This window comes from Haliotis rubra, unplaced genomic scaffold (genome assembly GCF_003918875.1).
Source record: "Haliotis rubra isolate DU_JTF1 unplaced genomic scaffold, ASM391887v1 Scf287, whole genome shotgun sequence".
NCBI lineage: Eukaryota > Metazoa > Mollusca > Gastropoda > Lepetellida > Haliotidae > Haliotis > Haliotis rubra.
Window position 1 is genome coordinate 351,006 of NW_025766954.1, and position 23,632 is coordinate 374,637.

General features: G+C 41.1%; 1 protein-coding gene across 1 annotated transcript in view; it reads left to right on the plus strand.

Moving 5' to 3' along the window:
- The first annotated feature begins 1,446 nt into the window (after positions 1–1,446).
- The window catches only part of LOC124281639 (rap guanine nucleotide exchange factor 4-like), a 128,536-nt gene continuing 106,350 nt past the window's right edge, over positions 1,447–23,632 (plus strand). The window contains 3 exon segments of the mRNA XM_046717572.1: positions 1,447–1,518; positions 5,060–5,351; positions 11,990–13,137. Coding sequence (XP_046573528.1) covers positions 13,103–13,137 — 35 coding nt within the window. The 5' untranslated portion in view covers positions 1,447–1,518; positions 5,060–5,351; positions 11,990–13,102.

The window sequence follows — 23,632 nt, forward strand, 5'->3', positions numbered from 1 at the left end:
GCTGCAAGGTGAAAAACTATCTTGCCTTTCGTGCACAAATGAATATTTTGTCCTTAAATATAAATGTATCTCCAAGTGCTACGTTGAAACAAACGCATTCATAGTGAGTGAGTTTATTTTTAGGCCGCTTTTGACAATATTTCAGCAATATCACGGCGGAGGACACCAGAAATGGGCTTCACATATTGTACCTATGTGGGGAATCAAACCCGGGTCTTCAGCGTGACGAGAGAACGCTTTAACCACTACGCTACCCACCGTCCCTGAATCGCATTCAAAATTCCGGTTACTGTTGAGTCGCTGTTTTTTTCAGAATTAGAAAAAGCACAACACCATACTACATCTTTTAATACAAAAGCTAATAGCAACACAGGTTCCAACAGGTTCCAACAGTTTCCCACTGTCCACGAGCGGTAGTCCAAATTGACTACTGTGGTAATTAAGAATTGTCTGGTGACAGTTATTGCTTCGGCTGTCGGGGCAAGGATCTACAGCATTTCAAAGATGGCATTTTTCTTTCTTGTGACAGACTACTTAAAACGTACGCCACTCTGTGCCGCTATAATCGTGTCACTGACCTTTGCCAGGCTCTTAATTATGTTCTTCTGATCATGGTTGACACTGATGAAGCTAAATTCGTGCATGCGGTTACATCCATTATTTTCACCTTATTTCATATAAATCAGTGGGTTTTTTGTATTTGTTGCTTTAAATATTAAAAAATGATATCCTACTGGTCTTTTCACTGGAACTCATATACATGTATATTTGCAAGGATATCCCATTGTTGCTTCAGAAAGCCTTTTGGTTCTACATATAATGGCTAAAGTGTCCGATCGTCACACTGAAGACCCGGGTTCGATTCCCCACATGGGTACAATGTGAAGCAAATCTCTTGTGTCCCCCTCCGTGAAATTGCTGGAATATTGTTAAAAGCGACATAAAACCATACTAACTCACTATTTTTATAATTTTCTAATTTTGGCAGCAGCAACCCCAGATCACTAGTTTCCCCAAAGTGGTATGGTCCAAGACCTACATCACTCGTGCTTTCTCAACACGTGACGCTAAAAGTCGTGAAACGGAAATACTGTTCCCGTCGGCGTTTAACCAAACCCATTTACAATACTTTACGTAATGCAGATATACTCATTACTCATGTTTCTGTATCAGACATCGCTACGTTACGAACAGAAAGGTGACAAATCGCGTCCTTACATAACAAACCAAACGGGCGTGTTTCTTTCAGACCTTACAAAGTCCTCGGTGCTTGGAAGGCAGCGTCTGGCGATTCACAGTTGTGGCGAGAAACTTGGCTGTGTTCGATTCCACTGAACCAAACTGAATATTAAATTTACTCGACCTTTTCTGGCCTTTAAGGTAATAGAGACATCTGAACTATTTGTTGCAGGTAGCTTGGTTGAATCGGAACAGATTTCGTTGAAGAAACAAAGAAATGGCGGTAGATTACTCTAGGATTGAACGCATGCCGCGACCTTGACCTTCTGATGAACACAGGTAGGTAAATTTGTTCTTTGCAAATTACATATGTTCGCCTACTCTTAATCTACTTACTCGCAGCGTTGGCCTTTGTTACTCATAAATGATGCATACGTTTTCTTCTCGCTAATCGTATGGTTTGCGATCGAGATACTATAAAAGGTACAATTTAAAAAGGTTTTTGTTTCATAACATATTTTCTAGTAATGCTGCTTTTTCTTTCGCGTTCTTACTAAGACATTCCCTTTCATAACAAAGGGGCGATGGGGTAGCCTAGTAGTTAAAGCGTTCGCTCGCCACGCCGAAACCCCGGGTTCGATTTCCACATGGGTACAATGTGTGAAGCCAATTTCTTGTGTCCCCTGCCGCGATATTGCTGGAGTATTGCTAAAGGTGGCGTAAAACACATTCATTCACTCCAGATAGACGACGTTTAAGTCAGAGCTGCCTGATTTCTAATTTTCTGAAATGGAACTCACTCACTCGCTCACTCATCCACTCACTTCATAACAAAAAATTGACAACGCCGATGAGAAAGGAAAGAGTCTGACAGATCTGGGTCTGTCTATTTCTGATTTGTTTAATTAGATTTCCTAATGTATGATGTCGCGTCTGAATGTAAAACGGTAAATCACTGAAACAATGACGTGTGTCAGTTAATGATGTTGAACATCACCGTCAGCATTATTCCAGGTATAGGGCGATTATGTAATAATCCATATAATCGGGCCACGATAACAGACGGTGCCAACCCTGTCAGTGCGACCAATATCGAGCATGGGTTAAATATTTTACCGGATGTCGAGGTACAGTGTTATCTGGTAGGAGGATGCCAGTTTTTTAATATTGATTTTTTTTTTTACTTTTCGTATTTGCAAAGAGCTTAGGCCGGCATGTAGCTGGACTATTGTTAAAACAGCCCTGAAAAAAGTAAAGTAACAAATATTGAGGATAAAATCAATCACGGGTTTGTTTGACCCTGACTCCATTATTTACAAAGGTCGTGATTGTACCCATCATGGAATCGAACACAGGTCTTCAGCGTGACGATCGAACCCCTTGCTGAGAGAGGAGCTAAGCATAAAACAACAAAACCCAGAAGACCCAAGATCCCTCAAACCTCTCGGAGTGAGTGAGTGAGAGAGTGAGTGAATGAGTGAGTGAGAGAGAGTGAGTGAATGAGTGAGTGAGAGAGTGAGTGAGTGAGTGAGTGAGTGAGTGAGTGAATGAGTTTGTCAGCAATTACCAATAGTCTAACAAGATTACATCAGGGGACACCGAAAATCAACTTCACGTGTGATACCCTCGAGGGGATCGAACCCGGGTCTTCGCTGTGACGAGCGAACGCTTTGACCGCAAGGCTACCTCTCTTCACCCTAATACCTTTGGAGCAGACTCTTGAAGTTACAAAGTCTCCCTGGTGAGACTGACGTCCTCTTCAGTAATGTTATTTCGTAATGTATTGAGAACAGCTGGGTGTTCCCTAGGATCGATACGTGGCGAATTGCCTTCCTGGGATTCACTTATTGCCTAAAGACATTCATAAAGCTCCCGCGGTTTACACGCTAGATGAACAGCCTGTAATGCCTTACACCGAACCGTCTCAATACGTCATTAATCACATAGGACAATCAGTAACAATTGCTTTGTAGTACCGGTCCGAAGTGCGTCGAGGCCAAATTATTTTGGCATTTTCTCAGAGCGAATTCCCCTGAGAACTGGTAATGATCCTGCAAAGATCACCGCTGACGTAATGTCAGTATCGAACATAATAACTTCTTAAGTGGACGTGTTTTATGTACAACGTTAGGCTCGTCCAGCTCCTGACTGACGTCTTTCAATGTTTGGTCATTTGTTTGTTGTTTAAAGCGACGATATACCCGTGAAGATCCAGGTTAGAATGGGTCTTCTGCAGCCCATGTCTGTAAGAGGCGACTTGGGTGGTCAGGCTCGCTGACTTGGTTGACACATGTCATCGTATCCCAACTGCGTATGTCGACGCTCATGTTGTTGATCACTGGATTCTCTGGTCCAGACTGGATGATTTATAGACCGAGGCCATAGAGGTGGAATATTGCTGAGTGCGGCGTTAAACAACAAACCAACCAACTTAAGTGGACGAGTTTTATGTACAACGTAAGGCTCGTCCAGCTCCTGGCGGACGTCTTTCAACGTTTGGTAATTTGTTGGCTGGTTAACGCAGCAATATAGCAGTAAAGATCCGGGATAGAATGTGTCTTCAGCAACCCATGCTTGTAAGAGGCGACTAACGAGACTGGGTGGTCAGGCTCGCTGACTTGGTTGACACATGTCATCGTATCCCAGTTGCTTGATGTCAGTGGAAGATATGATCCAGATTACTTACGGACCGACGTCATATAATTGTAATATTGCTGCGCGCGTTGAATAACAAATAAACAAGCTAACTTCCGTGTTTTTAGGCAGAGATTATGCAGATTTGAAAGTTATCTTATCTTGCTGAAATTATTCCGGCATGGCTGACAGGTTTCTGACTACCGAGTGAAGGAAAATGACAAACCGCTACATTTATAACAGCTTCTGTTAAGATCCGTGAACAGAAATAGGTACACGTTGTTCTGCCAAAGGGCCACATAGACAAACTGACCCTTTTACGTAATGAGTGAGTGAGTTAGTGCGTGAGTGAGTGAAGTGAGTGAGTGAGTGAGTAAAAGGTGAACATATGAGTGAATAATGAGCATGACAGTCACAAGGGTATATTAATTTCGAGTGTCATTTTCCCGCTTTTTATAACCTTTTGAATACTCGTAAATATACATATGCATACATCATGTTATGTAAGGCTGTCTTGGATTTACATCATGACCTTTGAATTTTATTGCATCACGGTATATGAAGGTAATTATAAATGCTCCCTGAGAAATCTACAGCAAGTGTTTTTTGTCACGAAACATGACTTGTTACAATGGGCATTTCAAGTTATATAATTTTATAATCAAAATAGAAAAAAAACCTAAGGTGAGCTACAGACTGTCTGGTTCTATTTGTGAACATCTATCACCACACTCATCTACGAGAGATACTAGAGTTTTTTCCGCTCCCGATGTGACAACTTCGACATCATGTGCAGCAAATATTATGCAATATTAAACCCTTTCAAGGATCAAGACCACGAGAGTGACGTCAATATTGTATAACTGTAGCAACGGAAGAGAGTCGTGTTGCAGTTATTGGTTCATTTTCCTTCCTGAAAATACCCAAGTGGTTCTAATCTTCAGAATAAAGCCAAACCGTTTCTCTTAAGTCCTCGAAGTCATGAGAAAGGAGCAGCGCACTCAATCACGGGGAGATTAATCAAGACGAGCAGTGAGCCAGTTCGTAGATCTCACAAAATCCAGGTTCCACTGGCGGCGGGGACAGTCGCCTACAGCAGTAGATCAGGCACCGAGGAGGTGTTGCTGCCGATCTACGTATAAAGCTGGTATAAATAGGCTGTCTGCTATTCAAAGAAATTGATTTTGTCCACTATCAAGTGTCTTTTAAAGCCCGACTTGTCATCTGCAGTCCTGCAGTGTTTCAGATGACTCTGGCGGGAGCAATGACCTGAGCCGCTCATGGAAAACCCTCACTCGTACAACTGGGAGCGGACCGATAGAGATCCGTGCGTGGAGCTGTAAACACTGGGCAGCGGTGGTGAAGCCTGGGATACGATTTCGGAACTGAAATACTGTGTCATCTTCCGATATCAGTGTTTGTGTGAAGAATAACCGTTTGACCTGTTCTTGAACTGGTCGAGTCATCATTGATCCTGTGATGCTCCCGCGAGTGATGTGATTCAGGCGATATTTCGTAACGAGTGTATCGGACTTAAGGTAAGTGTGATGATACCTTTGCTGTGCGTTTCTTACTGTAAAGGTGGGATATGCCACTCAAACATTGCCACTCTTTACACGAGGTCTGGCAGGACGTCGTGTTGTTAGACAGTACGCTCGTCTTCTCACCTGAGAAATCAATGACTCTGGTGGGGTGTACTGTGTACACATGCATGTACTATCAGGGAAATAGCCAGAAGCCATGATGGTATATAGGGCAGTAACGGTAGGACGGGACTTGTGGAGAGCTGGTGGTATAGCAGTGCCTCTGTAGGTATGACAGAGGCACTGCTGGTATTAAGGCGGCACTGGTGGTATGAAAGGGGCACTGGTAGTGTCACCGCGCGCTGATCATACGACAGGGGCAATGACGATATGACAAGGGCGCTGATGGTATGATAGGGACGCTATTGGTATGACAGGGGCACTGGTGGTATTACGCCACACTCGTGGTACGACTGGGTAACTATGGTATGATGGTATGATAGGTATGTACCGCGCGCTGATCATACGACGGGGACAATGACGATATGACAGGGCCGCTGATGGTATGACAGTACCACTATAGGTATGGCAGGGGTACTACTGGTATAACGCCACACTGGTGGTACGACAGGGTGGTGCACTGGTGGTGTTACTGCGGCACTGATCATACAACGTGGGCACTGGCGATATGACAGGGGCGCGGATGGTATGACGTGGGCACTCATGGTATGATAGGGCACTGGTGGTGTTGCCGACACTGGTGGTAAGAGATGGTCACCGTGGTATGATAGGGGAACTGGTAGTGTTACCGCGCCCTGATACAACGGGGGCAATGATGATATGACGGGGCGCTGGTGGTATGACAGTGCCGCTATAGGTATGACATAGGCACTGCTGGTATTACGCGGCACTGGTGGTAAGACAGGGAAACTTTGGTATGATAGGGGCACTGGTATTGTCGCGCTGATCATACGACGGGGGCAATGATGATATGACTGGGGCAATGGCGAGATGACGCTGATGGTATGACAGTACCGCTATAGGTATGACAGGGGTACTACTGGTATTACGTCACACTGGTGGTAAGAGAGTAAACTGTGGTAAGATAGGAGCACTGGTGATTTTACAGTGGCACTGATCATACGACAGGGCACTGAAGACATATGACAGGTGCTCTTGGTGAAACTGTAATCTATAATGAAACCATATCTTTTCAGGAAGTGAATAGGTTGTTACATAGCTTAATCAAAACAAAGTGAAAGGGAACATTACCCTACTTCTCCATATACAGTGGTTAGGGGGCTGACCTGAGGTTGTACATTGAAAATAATCGTACACGCACGGACGCTCGAACGCACGCGCACACACATACGCACATGCTCGAACTTATGAGAAAACAACATGTAGTTTGGGTCAAAAGGGCCTCCTTTAAGAGAAAAAATATGTTTTGGAGCGTTAAAAAAACCCTGGTTTTCGAAAAGCAAATCAAGGGACATTGGTCTTTGACATGACAAACCATCGCCTTAACCACCACCCCACATTCTAGAAATCAACAAGAACTTCCATGGGGCAAAGTTATGCAATCTACACACATTTCTTCTTGTTTCACATCGTGTAAGTTCTGATACACCGCTCGAGGTTTATAAATTCCGGGTTACCCAGGGACGGTGGGGTAACCTAGTGGTTAATGCGTTCGCTCGTCACGCCGAAGACCCGTGTTCGATTCCCCACATGGGTACAATGTGTGAAGCAAATTTCTGGTGTCCCCCGCCGTGATATTGCTGGAATATTGCTAAAAGCGGCGTTAAATCTAAAAACTCACTCTGATATGATTTCTTTATTTTGAAAGAAATGACTATAATCAAACAGTTCTGAATGTAAACAAATAAGGATAAGCTATTGTAATGTGGGGAATATTCTACGTAACCTTTGTTTTTGAGGCACCATGGCATCTCCAGTGAATGGTGCGGGAAATCGAGGAAATATTTGTTGTTTTGGTGTGCTTTTCTTTCTTAAGATGGAAGTGAAGCAGAATCGGTCCACAGAAATGATATCAGATTGGTTCATGAACGTACCGATTCTTCATTTAGATAAGGCGACTTTTGATATGGACAGCTTGTCAGGTCTTCACGTATAGACATTCGTATATCAGTAAACTATGCGATTTTAATGAGGTTGCCGTGCGCTGTGTCGGAATGGATATGACATTCTCATCATTCCGATAGTTGTTCATGCATTGGGCTTTCTAAAAGTCCAGATGTACTGATACTGTGTACATGGAATTCTTCGGGGAGGACGTTTGTGATGGAGATGCTTATTCCGTGTGAGGACGCTATCTTCTGTAGACAGACACCGTGCTCATATATCATGACCTGCAACTCGAGTTCTTTGCAAGTGGGACCTGGAATATGGCGATATGACATTCATCTGATGTGACTTCTTAAAGTGGTGTGACAGTGCTCTGCCTCTTTGAGGCTGCGTCGACCATGACTGGGGCTAGAATATTCTGGCAATCCAGAGGTTATACCATCTTTAATGAAACAATTTTGTTCGTTCAGCATTAGCAAACATAACCTGTACTCAACGATATGAATTGGTCAGCTGAAAGAGATTAAGGAAGTGTTGTATAGATGCGTACTGTCCAAATGATTTAGGATGTATTGTATAGAGGAACCGTCGAGCAGAAATATTGGTAAGTATTGTATACATCGGAACTGCCCAGCAGAAATATTGGTAAGTAATGTATACATGGGAACTGTGCAGCAGGCACTTTCGGGAAGTATTGTACAGAGGTGAATTCGAACTGACTAATGAAGGTGGTTCAGGAAGTATTGTATACATAATGAACTGTCCATCTGAAGGAGATTCAGGAAGTATTGTATATATGAACTTTCCATCTGAAGGAGATTCAGGAAGTATTGTATATATGAACTGTCCATCTGAAGGAGATTCAGGAAGTATTGTATACATAATGAACTGTCCATCTGAAGGAGATTCAGGAAGTATTGTATACATGAACTGTTCGACTGAAAGAGATTCAGGAAGTATTGTATACATGAACTGTCCATCTGAAAGAGATTCAGGGAGTATTGTATATACGAACTGTCCATCTAAAAGAGATTCAGGAAGTATTGTATACATGAACTTTTCGGCTGAAGGAGATTCAGGAAGTATTGTATACATGAACTGTCCATCTGAAAGAGATTCAGGAAGTATTGTATACATGAACTGTCCATCTGAAAGAGATTCAGGGAGTATTGTATACACGAACTGTCCATCTGAAAGAGATTCAGGAAGTATTGTATACACGAACTGTCCATCTGAAAGAGATTCAGGAAGTATTATTCAGGGATTATTGTATACATACATATGAAATAGACTCAGATTCATGGAGGCTCTGCGTATACGTGAACTGTACGAATAAGAAAAAGATTGAGGAAGTATTGCATGAGGTCAACTGCAGAACTGAAAGAAATCCAGGAGCTGTATGGGGTCAAATCGTCAACTGACCTGAGAACATCTGAGAACCATTCCAGCTTGTTCAGCTTGACCTGATCAAGTGAATACTAATGTATTGCGTGACCGTGTCACAACTGGTTGAGTCTATTATTGTGAAGGGGTGCACCTTTGTAAGTTGATTGTCAACATGTCCGAACAGCCGAGACAAGGTCGCCGTTTGACATCTCAGTGTCGACAAATCGTCAGCAATGTCCAAACTTTCTTTAAAAAAGAAGCTACAGATGGTTTAATGTTTCCGAATCGGGCTTTTAGGCAGCGAGCAGCAGCAGCGACATTAGTAACATTTTCTGCTCCCCTACTTAATGAAATTAACTCGACCTGCCGTTTGTGCCATTTGACCTCCCCGGTCATGTAGATGTAGTAGCTCAGGTCAAGCTGAACAAGCTGTATGAAAGGGATTATGGAAATATTGTATAGATTTAAACTTGTCAACTGATTGCAGATCGATGAGAATTTTAAGGAAGTGAACTGATTATCTGAAAGAGATCCTGAAAGAAGTCTAACGACGTTACCTGGCCTGCTCAGGAGGATTCGGCCCGTGAACATCCGGGTTAGAATTGATCTTCAGTAATTGATCGCAATATAGCTCGAATGCTGCTGGGTGCGCCGTAAAACTAAACTCACTCACACACTCGGTGGGATTCCGGAAACATTCCATGAACAAAACGGGTATCATGCCATATAAAACACTAATGGTATTAACATTATATTACCACCGTTAGTGTGTTTTAGCCTGTGTCAGCCTCATCAGATTTCAATCACTTTACATTTGTGCTCAGTCCTGTGTGACGTATTCGAATAATTCATACAAAAAATATTAGTTTGATGACATCAATGTACATGATAAAGAGTGAATGAGTGACTTTAGTTTTACGCCGCACTCAGCAATATTCCAGCTATATGGCGGCGGTCTGTAAATAATCGAGTCTGGACCAGACAATCCAGTGATCAACAGCATGAGCATTGATCTGCACAATTGGGAACCGATGACATGTGTCAAACACGTCAGCGAGCCTGACCACCCGATCCCGTTAGTCGCCTCTTACGACAAGCATGGGTTGCTGAAGGTACATTCTAGCCCGGACCTTCACGGGTCACATGTTAATGAACACCGAAGGAGCGGAAATGGTGGAGAAATAATGTGCATGAAGAGAGTATGAACATATCTGATGTGGATCACCTTTAGCTGACATATAACGGTTAGAGTGAAACATCCACAGTACTAAGCGGCGTAAACATCAACACATTCACAAGCAGTTGTACTTTCGATTTCCTCGTTTTATTTAAAGTGAGCGAGATCACAGCAGGGGACACCACAAATGGGCTTTACACATTGTACCCATGTGAGGAATCGAACCCGGATCTTCGGCGTGAAGAGCCAACTCTTTAACCACTAGGGTACCTCAACGCCCATTTTATTTAAAGATTAAGCCGTGCTCCTAAGCAAATGCTAATATTGCTTGGTATTGTTGATTAGTTGCTATTTAAACCACAACAGAGGGTTCTGTGTACATATTTATAAGCTGTGCTAATATCATTGTGGAAAAGTAGTATTTTTTTAAGATATGAACTTTTTAATTATCTGAAGGGATTTTAGAAAGTGCACATGAATCAGATATTATCTACGCTCACTTAGTAAACCAATACGTTGTAATATCGAATGAATGTATCGATCAAGCTTTCACCATACCACGTCACAGAGTCATGTATCGCAGATCAATCATCAAGACACCTTTTAAAAGCTGTGCGTTGGAATCATAGGCAGCACTGCTGATGTGGTCGTGCGTTTTTCTCAAACATGATTCTTATCGCTAAATACATGGGTAGCTTAACGCTAATGCATTGGAAATATGGTCTGGCATTCCCTATCGATGAGTATCAACAATGCACTCCCAATTATTCGTGAACGAAGCCCACTGATTTCCTCGTAGGCTGGTAATAGTCTGATTGTCCAATGTCGTCTGCTAATTTTCGTGTCGTCTGCTGTCGCCAAGCGCTGCGTTCTTCCGTCCATTCGCCACATCGGGGGATGCACGACATCTTCTCGGTTCCGTCTGCTGTTTAGTAGCATTTGGGGATACAGGAGTGATAAACATTGATTGTGCGTCCAACGGAGCAACCCAATCAGCCCAACCCTCAGAGGTGCAACCAGGAACAGACAAGCCAGACATGCATTGAAAATGACCCTGGGGACTTGTAATCGCTGCCCGGCGGTCTATAGACACGACTAAATGACAGTTGGAAATGCGAATAAGGAAACATGCTGTCGCAAATGGAGCTGATGTCGTTCATACGGTGTTAAACAATACTAAAAATATCCATCATTACACAGCTGGCGTGTGACCAACTGCCGTACAAGAAGGTACTAAGGGAGAACTATTTCCATGGAAGTAACTGAACGCTTGGAGAAATAATACTGTGAAGGAAAACATCTCACTGAAATTTGGCGATGAATATTCACAAGTGATGGTTGACAAATGCCGATAGGTGTGGAAACCATGCCAGGTGATATCGCGTTATGCTCACCTGAAGGCGCTTAGTGACAAAAGCGGTGTTGCCTAGAAGAGTCAATGTGACTCACACCTCTGAGCTGTCCGCAGCTGCCTGTGACAGACACATGAATGAATAGATTGTGTTAATATACGAATAAGAGGTGTCTGGTTCTGTTTTGAATGGCAGGTGGAAATACGTTTTTATATCGTTGGATATTTGGCCGGTTGATTAATATCGTGTCGATATGTAATGAAATTTGAAAACGGTTTCAGACGGAACTGAATTTCATCTTCTCGAACTGAAATATTTACGCACGAAGACATCAGGTGGTGTTGGTAATTGTACGGAAATAACATGGTCAGATTCTAATTTCGATACCGTAGCTATTTGATTCGCGTCTATAGTAGTATAAGCAGGGGTAATCTACAGTGTTCTATTCTCCCTGGTATAAGGGAGTCATTTAGTTGTATACCACTAGACGTCGGATAACAAAAGCGGGTCAATACAGAGCTGTTATTTCGCAACAAAGTTAAATTCATCATTTCATGTTTGTTTGTGAATGTTTATTCTATATCTATGAATCGTCTACTTGTTTTAACGTTTTAGACCACTAATTGCGTTGACATTTCCATGTTTGACAGGCTGCACGGGTGTTCAGAGCTGAAACACATTTGACGCGCCCTGTCAGCATCAACCGATTAATGACGTCACGGCAATTCAGAGAGAAACCCCAAACATGTCTACTCGGAGGCAAAAACACTCGAGGCAGCTTGCTGAGGACACTGCTGAGAACAGTTTATGTGTAAATGCTCAAACTTAAACACACAACTATCAACAGGTTTGACAGATACTATGTGGACCAATCGGGACCAGTGGCGTGTTTCTGAGTGCCTGTCAAGCTTCTGACAGTGGAAACTTGGATGCTCCAAAATGTAAACTAGTACCTCATGGGCCATTGTGTGATTGGGAGTGGTCACCCTCTGTGTGCTGTTAGGTAATTACAAGGATTACTACTTCCATGTTGAAAAGATCCACCCTGTGTACGTGTGGGTGTGTTGCAAGGTCCTAAGACTCAAGTTTGGGACATTTAATGAGCAATGTAAGCATATAATCTGAGAATGTCAAAGGGAAGTTGTTGACAGATAATTGGTGATTGCTGACATTCTGTGGGAGGCCAAGCCATGTTAATTAGAGCTCAGGCAGCTGGCACTGCAGGGATTACAGGCAGATGTGTGATGTGTAAGAGCTGAGTCCAAGTCTTGGACCTGAGAATAGGTGTGTGTTCTAGCTGAACTTATGAGTTAAGTTCTGCAGCTGAATCTAGAAGTTGTGTATCTGAATTGTGTTTAGGAGAGAAGCACTCGAGCTGAGTGTAGAAGCTGTATGTTCTGAGTTTGTTAGGCAAGCTGTGAAAGCTTCCAGTTGGCTTTGATCTGAGTATGAAAGCCTGGTTTTAGAGCTCAGAGTACATACTGTGTGTGTGATTGGAGTTCAGGAGACAAATTTTGGAGCTGAGTTCAGGAGCTGAGTCAAGGAGATTAGTCAAGGAGGCAACTTCAGGAGCTGAATCAAAGAAAAGTATTTCAGAATTGAATCAAGGAGCTGCATTCAGGAGGCAGATCAGGAACTGAGTCAGAAACAGTGTTTGCTGAGGCATTGACTGGATAATAAGCAAGCCTCAGTCTAGAAAATCATGATCCATCATACATACAGCATCAACAGTGACAACCTCACAACGTCTTCAGCGTAACATCATGGTGGCGGAATGGATAGCCTGTCTGGACAAGAGGTGAGTCTGATTAGTGAACTGTATACTGCAATCTGATTGGTTGAAATACTTTAGAGGATGTCATGAAGCAGTTTCTGAAGGCTAGCAGACTTAAAAGCAACATGTGACTACAATATATCACTGAATTCCCTTGACATCCAGTTGTGAAGGAACAATTGAGGATAGAAATAACCTGTTACTTTCGACATAATAACAACTAGTCACTGGCTACCATTAAATTGGATCAGAACCAGGAAATCGCTTGCAAATGTTACTACTTTAGAATATTTTTCTTGATAAGAATATTTTTGTTTTTTGTTACAACTTTCGATCATTAACTCTTGGAACGAATGTATTTGCATATGTAAGATATCAAATATAATTAATAAAAAGATTGGTATGCGGTATATGCCAAAAATATACTTTGATACACTGTGTACCGAACAGAAAGCAAAATACAGTGGTTCAACTAATGTAGTTGTGAACCGTTTCATCCCTAACAATTGCTTAGGAAATTACTGATAACTTTGTATTTTACAACTTCTATATACACCTGTTGTGCAGATGTTTTGGGTATTTAATGCACTGAAATTGTGACATTCAAAAATGAATGTTTGAATGGCAGGTACTGACAAATCAAGAGAGAGATTGCAGGCACTGTCAACATGTGCCATGCTTAGTCTGAGAATATATATAATCATGATAGAAAGAAATAGTTCCTTTCAAACTGAAAGGAGCCCCAGTGAGATTGGAGAACTTGAGGAAATCTAGACTTGCTTAATTTAGAGCTTTAGCCTTGCATAATGGGTGGGGTAGAAGAGAAACTCATGTGGTATAGAGACTGTGAGACAGACTACATGTGTCATACACTCCAATCCCAGGATCTGGATTATGTGTGTCATATTTCGGCAGGTTGAGATAGACCTCACCATTGCTGTCCTTTCTCAGAGGTCAACCTAATGGTGCTAATAGCTCCTTGTGACCTGAATGAAATAGCTAAGCTGTTGATTCTGCCCTTTACCCTTCTAGTACTGCCCTCGGCTATGACCCATATATAATGTCTCAGAGAATCGTGTACTTTATATCGTACATATACATTAGTAACTGAAACAGTCCTTTGATTGTAAATGGCTTCATTTATTCAGACCAATGAATCAGTCCAGTAAGTGATGTCAAGCAACACTATTATTATTTTGATCACTATGGGTTTTGCATTACTTTTTAATTGGAAGGTTGTCATGTTATTAATATTAGTTTGTATTTCAACCACTCCAACTAAATATATTTCATAATTGACTTCAAAACTTTCCAGACTGTTGATCGGCCAATGCATGGACACCATTGTTGTCTAGTCTGGAGAGGTTATGTCAAAACGTGAAACTTATGATGGAAAATAGCTAGCGCAGAAGTTGAAATGAATTTAGCGTCCCCTTAAATGTTCATTACAGTCAAGATAACAGGAAACTTTTAGATAAAGATAACAAGATAACAAGTCTCTTTTCTGAGACCAGAGACCATATAATAGATCTATTATATGGTCTCTGCTGAGACTCACCCTCTGTTTGATTCAAAGTGTTGTCAATCAATTGTGGAGAACAATGCTATTTGATAGCCAATGTTTTTCCAAATATTCAATCATTCCTCGGATCTGTAAAGAGTTAATGAACCATAAACACATTCATGTTCAATAATGTATCCCACAAAAACAAGTATTTTCGTTCATAGGGTAAATTATTCTGTTGAAAATCATTATCAAAAACATGTCCCTTGACATATGTTTTTTGTGGAAAATACAGAAAGAAACAATGTATGATTATAAATGGATGAGGACAGGTCAACTTATATTGACAAATGATCAATAATTAATTCAACATTGATTAAGAAATAACTGATACAAAAACACAAATTTTAGGGTCAGATAGAGCCATCAGTCCACTTGTCCGAACTTGGGAAATTTTAAGACATAACTCTGATATATAAACAGAATGATATAAAATTTGTTCTGCAATATATTGGACCTTCCTTTCACCTGAGCAAAACCTGGGTGCTTTAATGCAAATATCCTGTCTGTCACAACCCCTGCCACTCCCCACCCCCATGAAGACCCCTTCTGGTTATTCCTCCCATAAGTGCAGGTCCCTAATGAATAATTATATTAATTGTCCAGATTAATCAACTTCAAATTGACTTCAGTGCAGGCTGAATTGTTCTTTTAAGTCAGTACACAATTATAACGCTAATTAATTAACTATACTTTAAACAATTATAAGTTGTCAAACACTAATTGGTATTGATTGAGTCATGTGATGAATAATATCAGCTTGGTGCTTACTCTAAATTCAAATATGTTAACATTTAGTGAGTTAACGTTCTGTGACCTGATGATTTAATACTGCTCATGATTGTATGTGATGTTTAACTGGAGCTTCAGGTCGATTCTAGCACTTCTATGTCAGTATGCAAACATCAAGTGAATTTCACCTGCTAATATTGATTGAGATAAATCATTATACAAAAGGCAGCCAAATGAATGGATTTCTTTTGAAAACATGCAAATATTATTTTTATGAATGTATATAGATATTTTTTTCAAATAGTACATTGGATAATATTAGGCCATTGTAAATTTAGTATAAGACTTTCATCCCTGCCTGTCTGACAACCAAACAATCTAAGGGTCTTTATGGATGTCAACTCTTGTATGAGGAACATGACTTCCCAGAATATATTCTTACTCCTTCATCAGATGAATGAAAAACTAGGAAGCAAATAGCTGTATAAATACACATGAAACACAATTGTGCAGATCGATGCTCATGCTGTTGATCACTGGATTGTCTGGTCCAGACTCGATTATTTACAGACCGCCGCCATATAGCTGGAATATTGCTGAGTGTGGCGTAAAACTAAACTCACTCACTCACTCACTCACTCACTCACTCACTCACTCACTCACTCACTCACTCACTCACTCACTCACTCATGAAACAACAGCGCAGATGAGATGGCAATGGTGGCCACTTAAGACTTATGTAGTTTTCTGCTTCCTAGCTTTTCATAAATAAGTAAAGGATCCATAAACTCTTACCTTTTATGTGTATCACTTCTAAATGCCGCTCAAAGACATAATTAATCTCCATGTGTGTTCAGTTTATCATGACCTGATCATGTCCTCTGTATGCATTAGGGATGTCATGAGACCATTATCTCCCTTGTACAATTTACATATTGCAATACTTAATTTGGGGCAATTTCGATTAATTTTGCAGATTTCATTGGGTAACATTATCAAACATTAACTGCCTGCGTATCTGCTGTCATATTATCAACATGTTTTATTTCAATCAATAATATTAACTTGAATATATCACCAGTTAGAAACAGACTTGAAAAGAATATGTCTTGAAATTATGTTCCTTGTACGATATACATATATTAATAACAATAACATTGTTATCAAAATGTCAACAAAGTTATTCCATTTCTGTTTAAATTTTCCATGCCTGAAACATGTGAGATGGGGTTTAATGTCGTACTTAAGAATATTTCGCTCATAGTGCATGCATGTGTATATTTGGCTGCTTGTACTAGCCCAGACTTAAGCCGGTTTTATAGTGCCAGCTCACTGAGAAACCATGCCGCAGTGAAGCATGAATACCCATCTCAGACACATAATACTGACTCCGGGCCGACCAGTCCTTGTTGTACCCATTAATGCAGGGACCAACAAGTACCATATTTTAACTTCTTTTGGTATAATGCAGCTGGGGCTCGAACCCATGACCTTCCTCTCTCTCAGGGTGGATGTTCTAACCAAGGAGGCGGTCTACATCAAAAGAAGCCAGTAGCTAAAACAGGACATGCCTTGTGTAGGAAGTCATTCAAATCATGTTCTTTCATAGTATCCAGTTACCTTTAACAGTTTGTTTAAAATCAATAAAATATAATAATAAAATATGCACTACCTCATTTGTTGAAGGAGAACAGGAATGAAAATCTGATTAATTAATTGTTTTGGCCTTGCTAGTAAATGCTGTGTTGGAGAAAACTATTGACAAGCAAAAATCTGATTTACAGTAATTAGGAGAAGTAGGATGACCTTTAACAGACTGTTTTGATGGATAAATGCTGGTAAGATGACCTATTTCATATTGTGTATGCTGAAAGCTCTGTAATATCGAGCTACTTCATTAAATAGGCCTTGTGTACTTCTTTCTGACCTATTGCATATTATGTATACTGAAAGTTGTGTAATATCGAGCTATTTAATGAAATGGTCTTATGTACTTTTTTCATCTTCTTGTTAAGTTGGAATCACTTTCAATGGCATGTGCAAAATGGTTTTTTTTGGCATGGGTAGATTTCAAAGGGCATGCCTCAAATCCTTACTATGACAAATCTGAAGGAAGTGTGTTTTTTACCCTTCCTTGGATCAATTCATCAGATCCATCAACAGATTTAGTTTTAGCTTTTTAGTTTTTCTGGTTTATTGAATGAGTTTTGTAAATATATGCATATGAGTATGTATATTGTCTGCTCATTATTAAGTTTTGGAGTTGTAGGTCTGTCTGTTTCTATAATTACAGGGCTCGATTTCAGAGATGTTAACTTACTTGCACTGGGTGCAACCTAAGATAAAAACCTACTTGCACCAGCCCAATTCCTGTTACACTGCTTTTATTGGAATATGTAATGAAAGAAATATGCTATTGAATTATTTAGATGTTTTATTCAGAGGTTTACCCACTAAAAAATTGACTTCCACCTGGTGCAAGTTAGACTAATAACAAGGTTGCACTTTGTAATATTAGGTTGCACCAGTGCAAGTAACAAAGCACTAAATCGAGCCCTGAATTACATTTTGGAATGTTACTCCAGTTAAAGACTTTCATTGAAGTTAATAATCTTGGATGGAAATCTACTTAAACCTATACTTGAACTCTTATCCAGAAATTACCGTACCCAATATTTGATAAAGCAATACTGTAACAAAACAAATTCCACAATTTCTGTAGGTCTACATAAAATAAGCATACCTTCTGATATAAATTAAATTTAAATATATTCTCAAGTTTACATTTTCGCTTCCATTTGTCTGAATTGTTCCTTGAAACAATTGTTCCTTGAATTGTCACTTATGAGTTTACATAACCCAGCACAAAGTCTCCAAATCTTTTCAGAGGCTCTCTTATTCTTGTAGGTCTCTGAGTTACTTCCTGTTTTGCTGCACCCGGTGTACTGTCAATGTCTGTTACTTTAGAAACACTTGTATCTCGTACCCCTGCTGTCTCAGACAACGCACGATGTTGACTAGAAACATGACTGTTAGTGTTCTTCACATCACCATCTGGTTTTGACACATACTTTTTAACATGAGTAACATGTCGTCTATACATGCCACCTGTACTAGATTCCATATCAACTGCATTCCCATACCTGTTCACTACTGTACAAGGTTGAGGATGGAAATTACTGCTTAACTTGTTCTCACGATGTTGTCTAACGAGCACTTTATCCCCTGTCTGTATCGGAGTATGTTGAGCACATCGCTTCAGATCAGCATAATCCTTCCCTTTCATTTTTTGTACAGAGCCGAAGTCTCTGACATCGTCGTCAATTCCAAAGTCAACCAATTCTGGCAATTTTGTCCTAATTTTTCTACCAAAAAGCATCTCAGTTGGTGCTGAAGCCAAGGTTGCAGCTGTTAAAGAAGCAAGAGCACCTACTACAGCCCAAGAAGTCAGGAGTTTTCTTGGTCTCGTGAATTTCAAACGTGTCACAAACTGTACCACAGTCTCACCACTTGACTGCGACATGGACCAAATCACGTGTCTCTCGTAGGGCACATTCATTCTGGTTAAAAAGTAGCCATTTAATGTAGTGACCGTTCTGTCGTAGGCGTTATTATCAGCTGAACTACCGAGTTGAAGAGTAAAGAAGATATCTTGAACTGGCATACCAGCTGTATGAAGCAACAAAGCTTTTCGTTGTTCAATGTTCTTAATTCCACGCCCGTCTGCGTACAACTCGAAAGCGCGCAGCCATCTTCGCCAACGTGGTCCCAGACTTGATGTCTCACTACAGTCGAAACTGTGAAGGTGTCCAATGTCACCAAATTTAACCGTCGTCTTTATAGCTAGAACTATAACTATCCTCATCGCCATTCATGTGGTGTTGCCACTCAGTGCGCTCCCATTTAAGTCTGTTATGTTCAACACAAAACAACAACACGTGTTCACAGCTCCCGCACTTTACTTGTCTGCTCATTCAGGCTGCTCATGCAGATACATTTCCGTTCTCTTTAATAGCCGGAGAATATAACGTAAACCGGACCATACCGGACAATAAGCACAAACACTACACAGTGCCTTCTAAAAGATGCAGAGAAACCTGGAAAAGAATATAGGAACATTTGTACTTTCAAGTGCTCCCTTAAATTTGTTTCTAGCAGTATATTTTCTTAGTTCTCAAAAGAATGTTGGCTCCTCCTTGTAGAGAAAATAATGGCATGTCTTGAAGTGTTGGCTGAGGCAATATTCTCCCTCAAAGAATAATCACCCACTTCCAAACCACAACTTCCCCACCATCACCTACCACCATAAATGACAATAACTGGTTGGTCCCTAACAAAAAGCCTCATCCTTGTTACACATTAAGAGACGTCTTAGATTGATGCCTCCTATGTTATTGCAAGAAAGTTGTGATGGCTTCTGTGTCCTTATCACAGATCTGTAAACATATTAGGAATAATCCTGTATGATTTAGTATTTTGCCTGCTATTAGGACATATCCCATTACAGAGCTTATAAGGTTTCGTTGTGACAGTCATTTGTCATCCAGCTATGTAAGCCTAATCCTACTTCATGTCCTGTCTGCCATTACAAGTTCTCAGTGGCTGGAAACTGTGGCAGAAGGATGAGTATAGTACATTGTAGGGGACTTCAGGGTTATCATGGCAGAAGGGTGTAGGAGAAGACTTCAGGGTTATCATGGCAGAAGGATGAGTATAGTACATTGTAGGGGACTTCAGGGTTATCATGGCAGAAGGATGAGTATAGTACATTGTAGGGGACTTCAGGGTTATCATGGCAGAAGGATGAGTATAGTACATTGTAGGGGACTTCAGGGTATTATCATGGCAGAGGGATGGAGGAGAAGACTTCAGGGTTATCATGGCAGAAGGATGAGTATAGTACATTGTAGGGGACTTCAGGGTTATCATGGCAGAATGATGTAGGAGAAGACTTCAGGGTTATCATGGCAGAAGGATGAGTATAGTACATTGTAGGGGACTTCAGGGTTATCATGGCAGAAGGATGAGTATAGTACATTGTAGGGGACTTCAGGGTTATCATGGCAGAATGATGTAGGAGAAGACTTCAGGGTTATCATGGCAGAAGGATGAGTATAGTACATTGTAGGGGACTTCAGGGTTATCATGGCAGAATGAAGGATGTAGGATGTAGGGGACTTCAGGTTTATCATGGCAGAAGGATGAGTATAGTACATTGTAGGGGACTTCAGGGTTATCATGGCAGAAGGTTCCTCATGAGTATGAGTATGTACATTGTAGGGGACTTCAGGGTTATCATGGCAGAAGGATGAGTATAGTACATTGTAGGGGACTTCAGGGTTATCATGGCAGAAGGATGAGTATAGTACATTGTAGGGGACTTCAGGGTTATCATGGCAGAAGGATGAGTATATTACATTGTAGGGGACTTCAGGGTTATCATGGCAGAAGGATGAGTATAGTACATTGTAGGGGACTTCAGGCTTATCATGGCAGAAGGATGTAGGGATGACTTCAGGGTTATCATGGCAGAATGATGTAGGAGAAGACTTCAGGGTTATCATGGCAGAAGGATGAGTATCATTGTAGGGGATCAGGCAGCAGAAGGGATGTCAGGGTTATCATGGCAGAAGGGAAGACTTCAGACTTATCATGGTTATCAGCAGATGATGAGTACATAGACTTCAGGGTTATCATGGCAGAAGGATGTAGAAGACTTCAGGTTTATCATGGCAGAAGGATGAGTATAGTACATTGTAGGGGACTTCAGGTTTATCATGGCAGAATGATGTAGGAGAAGACTTCAGGGTTATCATGGCAGAAGGATGAGTATAGTACATTGTAGGGGACTTCAGGGTTATCATGGCAGAAGGATGAGTATAGTACATTGTAGGGGACTTCAGGTTTATCATGGCAGAAGGATGTAGGAGAAGACTTCAGGGTTATCATGGCAGAAGGATGAGTATAGTACATTGTAGGGGACTTCAGGTTTATCATGGCAGAAGGATGTAGGAGAAGACTTCAGGCTTATCATGGCAGAAGGATGTAGATGATGACTTCAGGTTTATCATGGCAGAATGATGTAGGAGAAGACTTCAGGGATACCATGGCAGAAGGATGAGTGTAGCACATTGTAGGAGTCTTCAGGGTTATCATGGCAGAAGGGTGAGTGTCGCACATTGAAGGAGTCTTCAGGGTTATCATGGCAGAAGGATGTAGGGGATTTCAGGTTTATCATGGCAGAAGGATGTAGGAGTCTTCAGGGTTATCATGGCAGAAGGGTGTAGGAGAAGACTTCAGGGTTATCATGGCAGAAGGGTGTAGGGGATGACTTCAGGGTTATCATGACAGAAGGATGTAGGGGACTTCAGGGTTATCATGGCAGAAGGGTGAGTGTCAGCTCATTGTAGGAGTCTTCAGGGTTATCATGGCAGAAGGGTGAGTGTAACACATTGTAGGAGTCTTCAGGGTTATCATGGCAGAAGGGTGAGTGTAGCACATTGTAGGAGTCTTCAGGGTTATCATGGCAGACGGATGTAGGGGATTTCAGGGTTATCATGGCAGAAGGATGTAGGAGTCTTCAGGGTTATCATGGCAGAAGGATGTAGGAGTCTTCAGGGTTATCATGGCAGAAGGGTGTAGGAGTCTTCAGGGTTATCATGGCAGAAGGATGTAGGAGTCTTCAGGGTTATCATGGCAGAAGGGTGAGTGTAACACATTGTAGGAGTCTTCAGGGTTATCATGGCAGACGGATGTAGGGGATTTCAGGGTTATCATGGCAGAAGGATGTAGGAGTCTTCAGGGTTATCATGGCAGAAGGATGTAGGAGTCTTCAGGGCTATCATGGCAGAAGGGTGAGTGTAGCACATTGTAGGAGTCTTCAGGGTTATCATGGCAGAAGGGGTGATTGCATGGCACTGTAGGACTGGCTTATGAATTCATCTACATCTGTACTCTTACATTCCAGTGTCTTGTCGAAATTTATGGAAAAAAAGACCGATCTTCCCACAAAATATATTCAAAGGTTGTTTCTGACTCTTGTAAGACTTGTGAGCAGTTGTCATACATACTGGTGTCTGATATAGAGGTGTCATACATAGTGGTGTCTGATATACAGGTGTCATACATTGTGGAGTCCGATATAGAGGTGTCATACATACTGGTGTCTGATATAGAGGTGTCATAAATACTGATGTCTGATATACAGATGTCATACATTCTGATGTTTCATATGGAGGTGTCATACATACTGATGTCTGACATACAAGTGTCATAATACTCTTGTTTCTGACTCTTGTAAGACTTGTGACCACTGTGTCTGGGTTCCTCAGTAATGCAGGATGATGTAAGCTTGTACTAAGTTGGCCTGTTGTCAAACATCAAAGCAGACGGTGAATCATGGTGACGGATTCATTCCTTTCCACAGAGGTGATGCTTTACAAATGAATTTTACATGAATCTGACCTGACAAGAAAGTGTTTAGTAACAAACTGCTTGCACAAACAACATTGATCCTTGTCGCAGTAACTTTTGTAAATTGTCTCAGTAATTATTTATCAGAACTGTAGACATGCCATGTTGTGCATTTGCAAGGGACTGTTTCAACGAGATCTCAACGCCCCATAGGAGATCTGTATTATTACAAAAGAAAGTATACATACAATATGTAAACTAAAAATAAACAATTGGTATGACATTCTGGTTTTCTTAATATTTATTGCTCATGGGGATATGGGAGGTGCAGGGTATATTTACATTACTGAATTGGTCATACCTAAAAACAGTATGTGTGTCTACTTAGGGGATGAGTGAAATTGGTAGTTTTACCAAGTTCATCTATAAGTTCCTTTCGTGAGTTGATTCTGCAGAGTGTTGGTGAAAAGATATGGACCATAATGTGTTCAACATTGGCTCTTCACTCCATTGTAAAGTTCACAGCTTATTTGAATTAAGGTAGTCATTATGTGAGGTGAAATGAGGTGAGGTTGGGTGAGGTCGGGTGACATAAGGATTAGTATCATGGTCAAGATTATTACCACATGATTGTACTTCTCTGGACTAACACCATTTTATTGTGAAGTGCAACACTTTTTATGGATAGACAACTTCTTCACTTCATCATACCATCTTCTAAATGCCACTTAAGGAAGACATTCCATTGTGCTTGTCCACTAAGATCTCATGCCACAGTTTCACATGGATATCCAGCCCAGACACAGTATA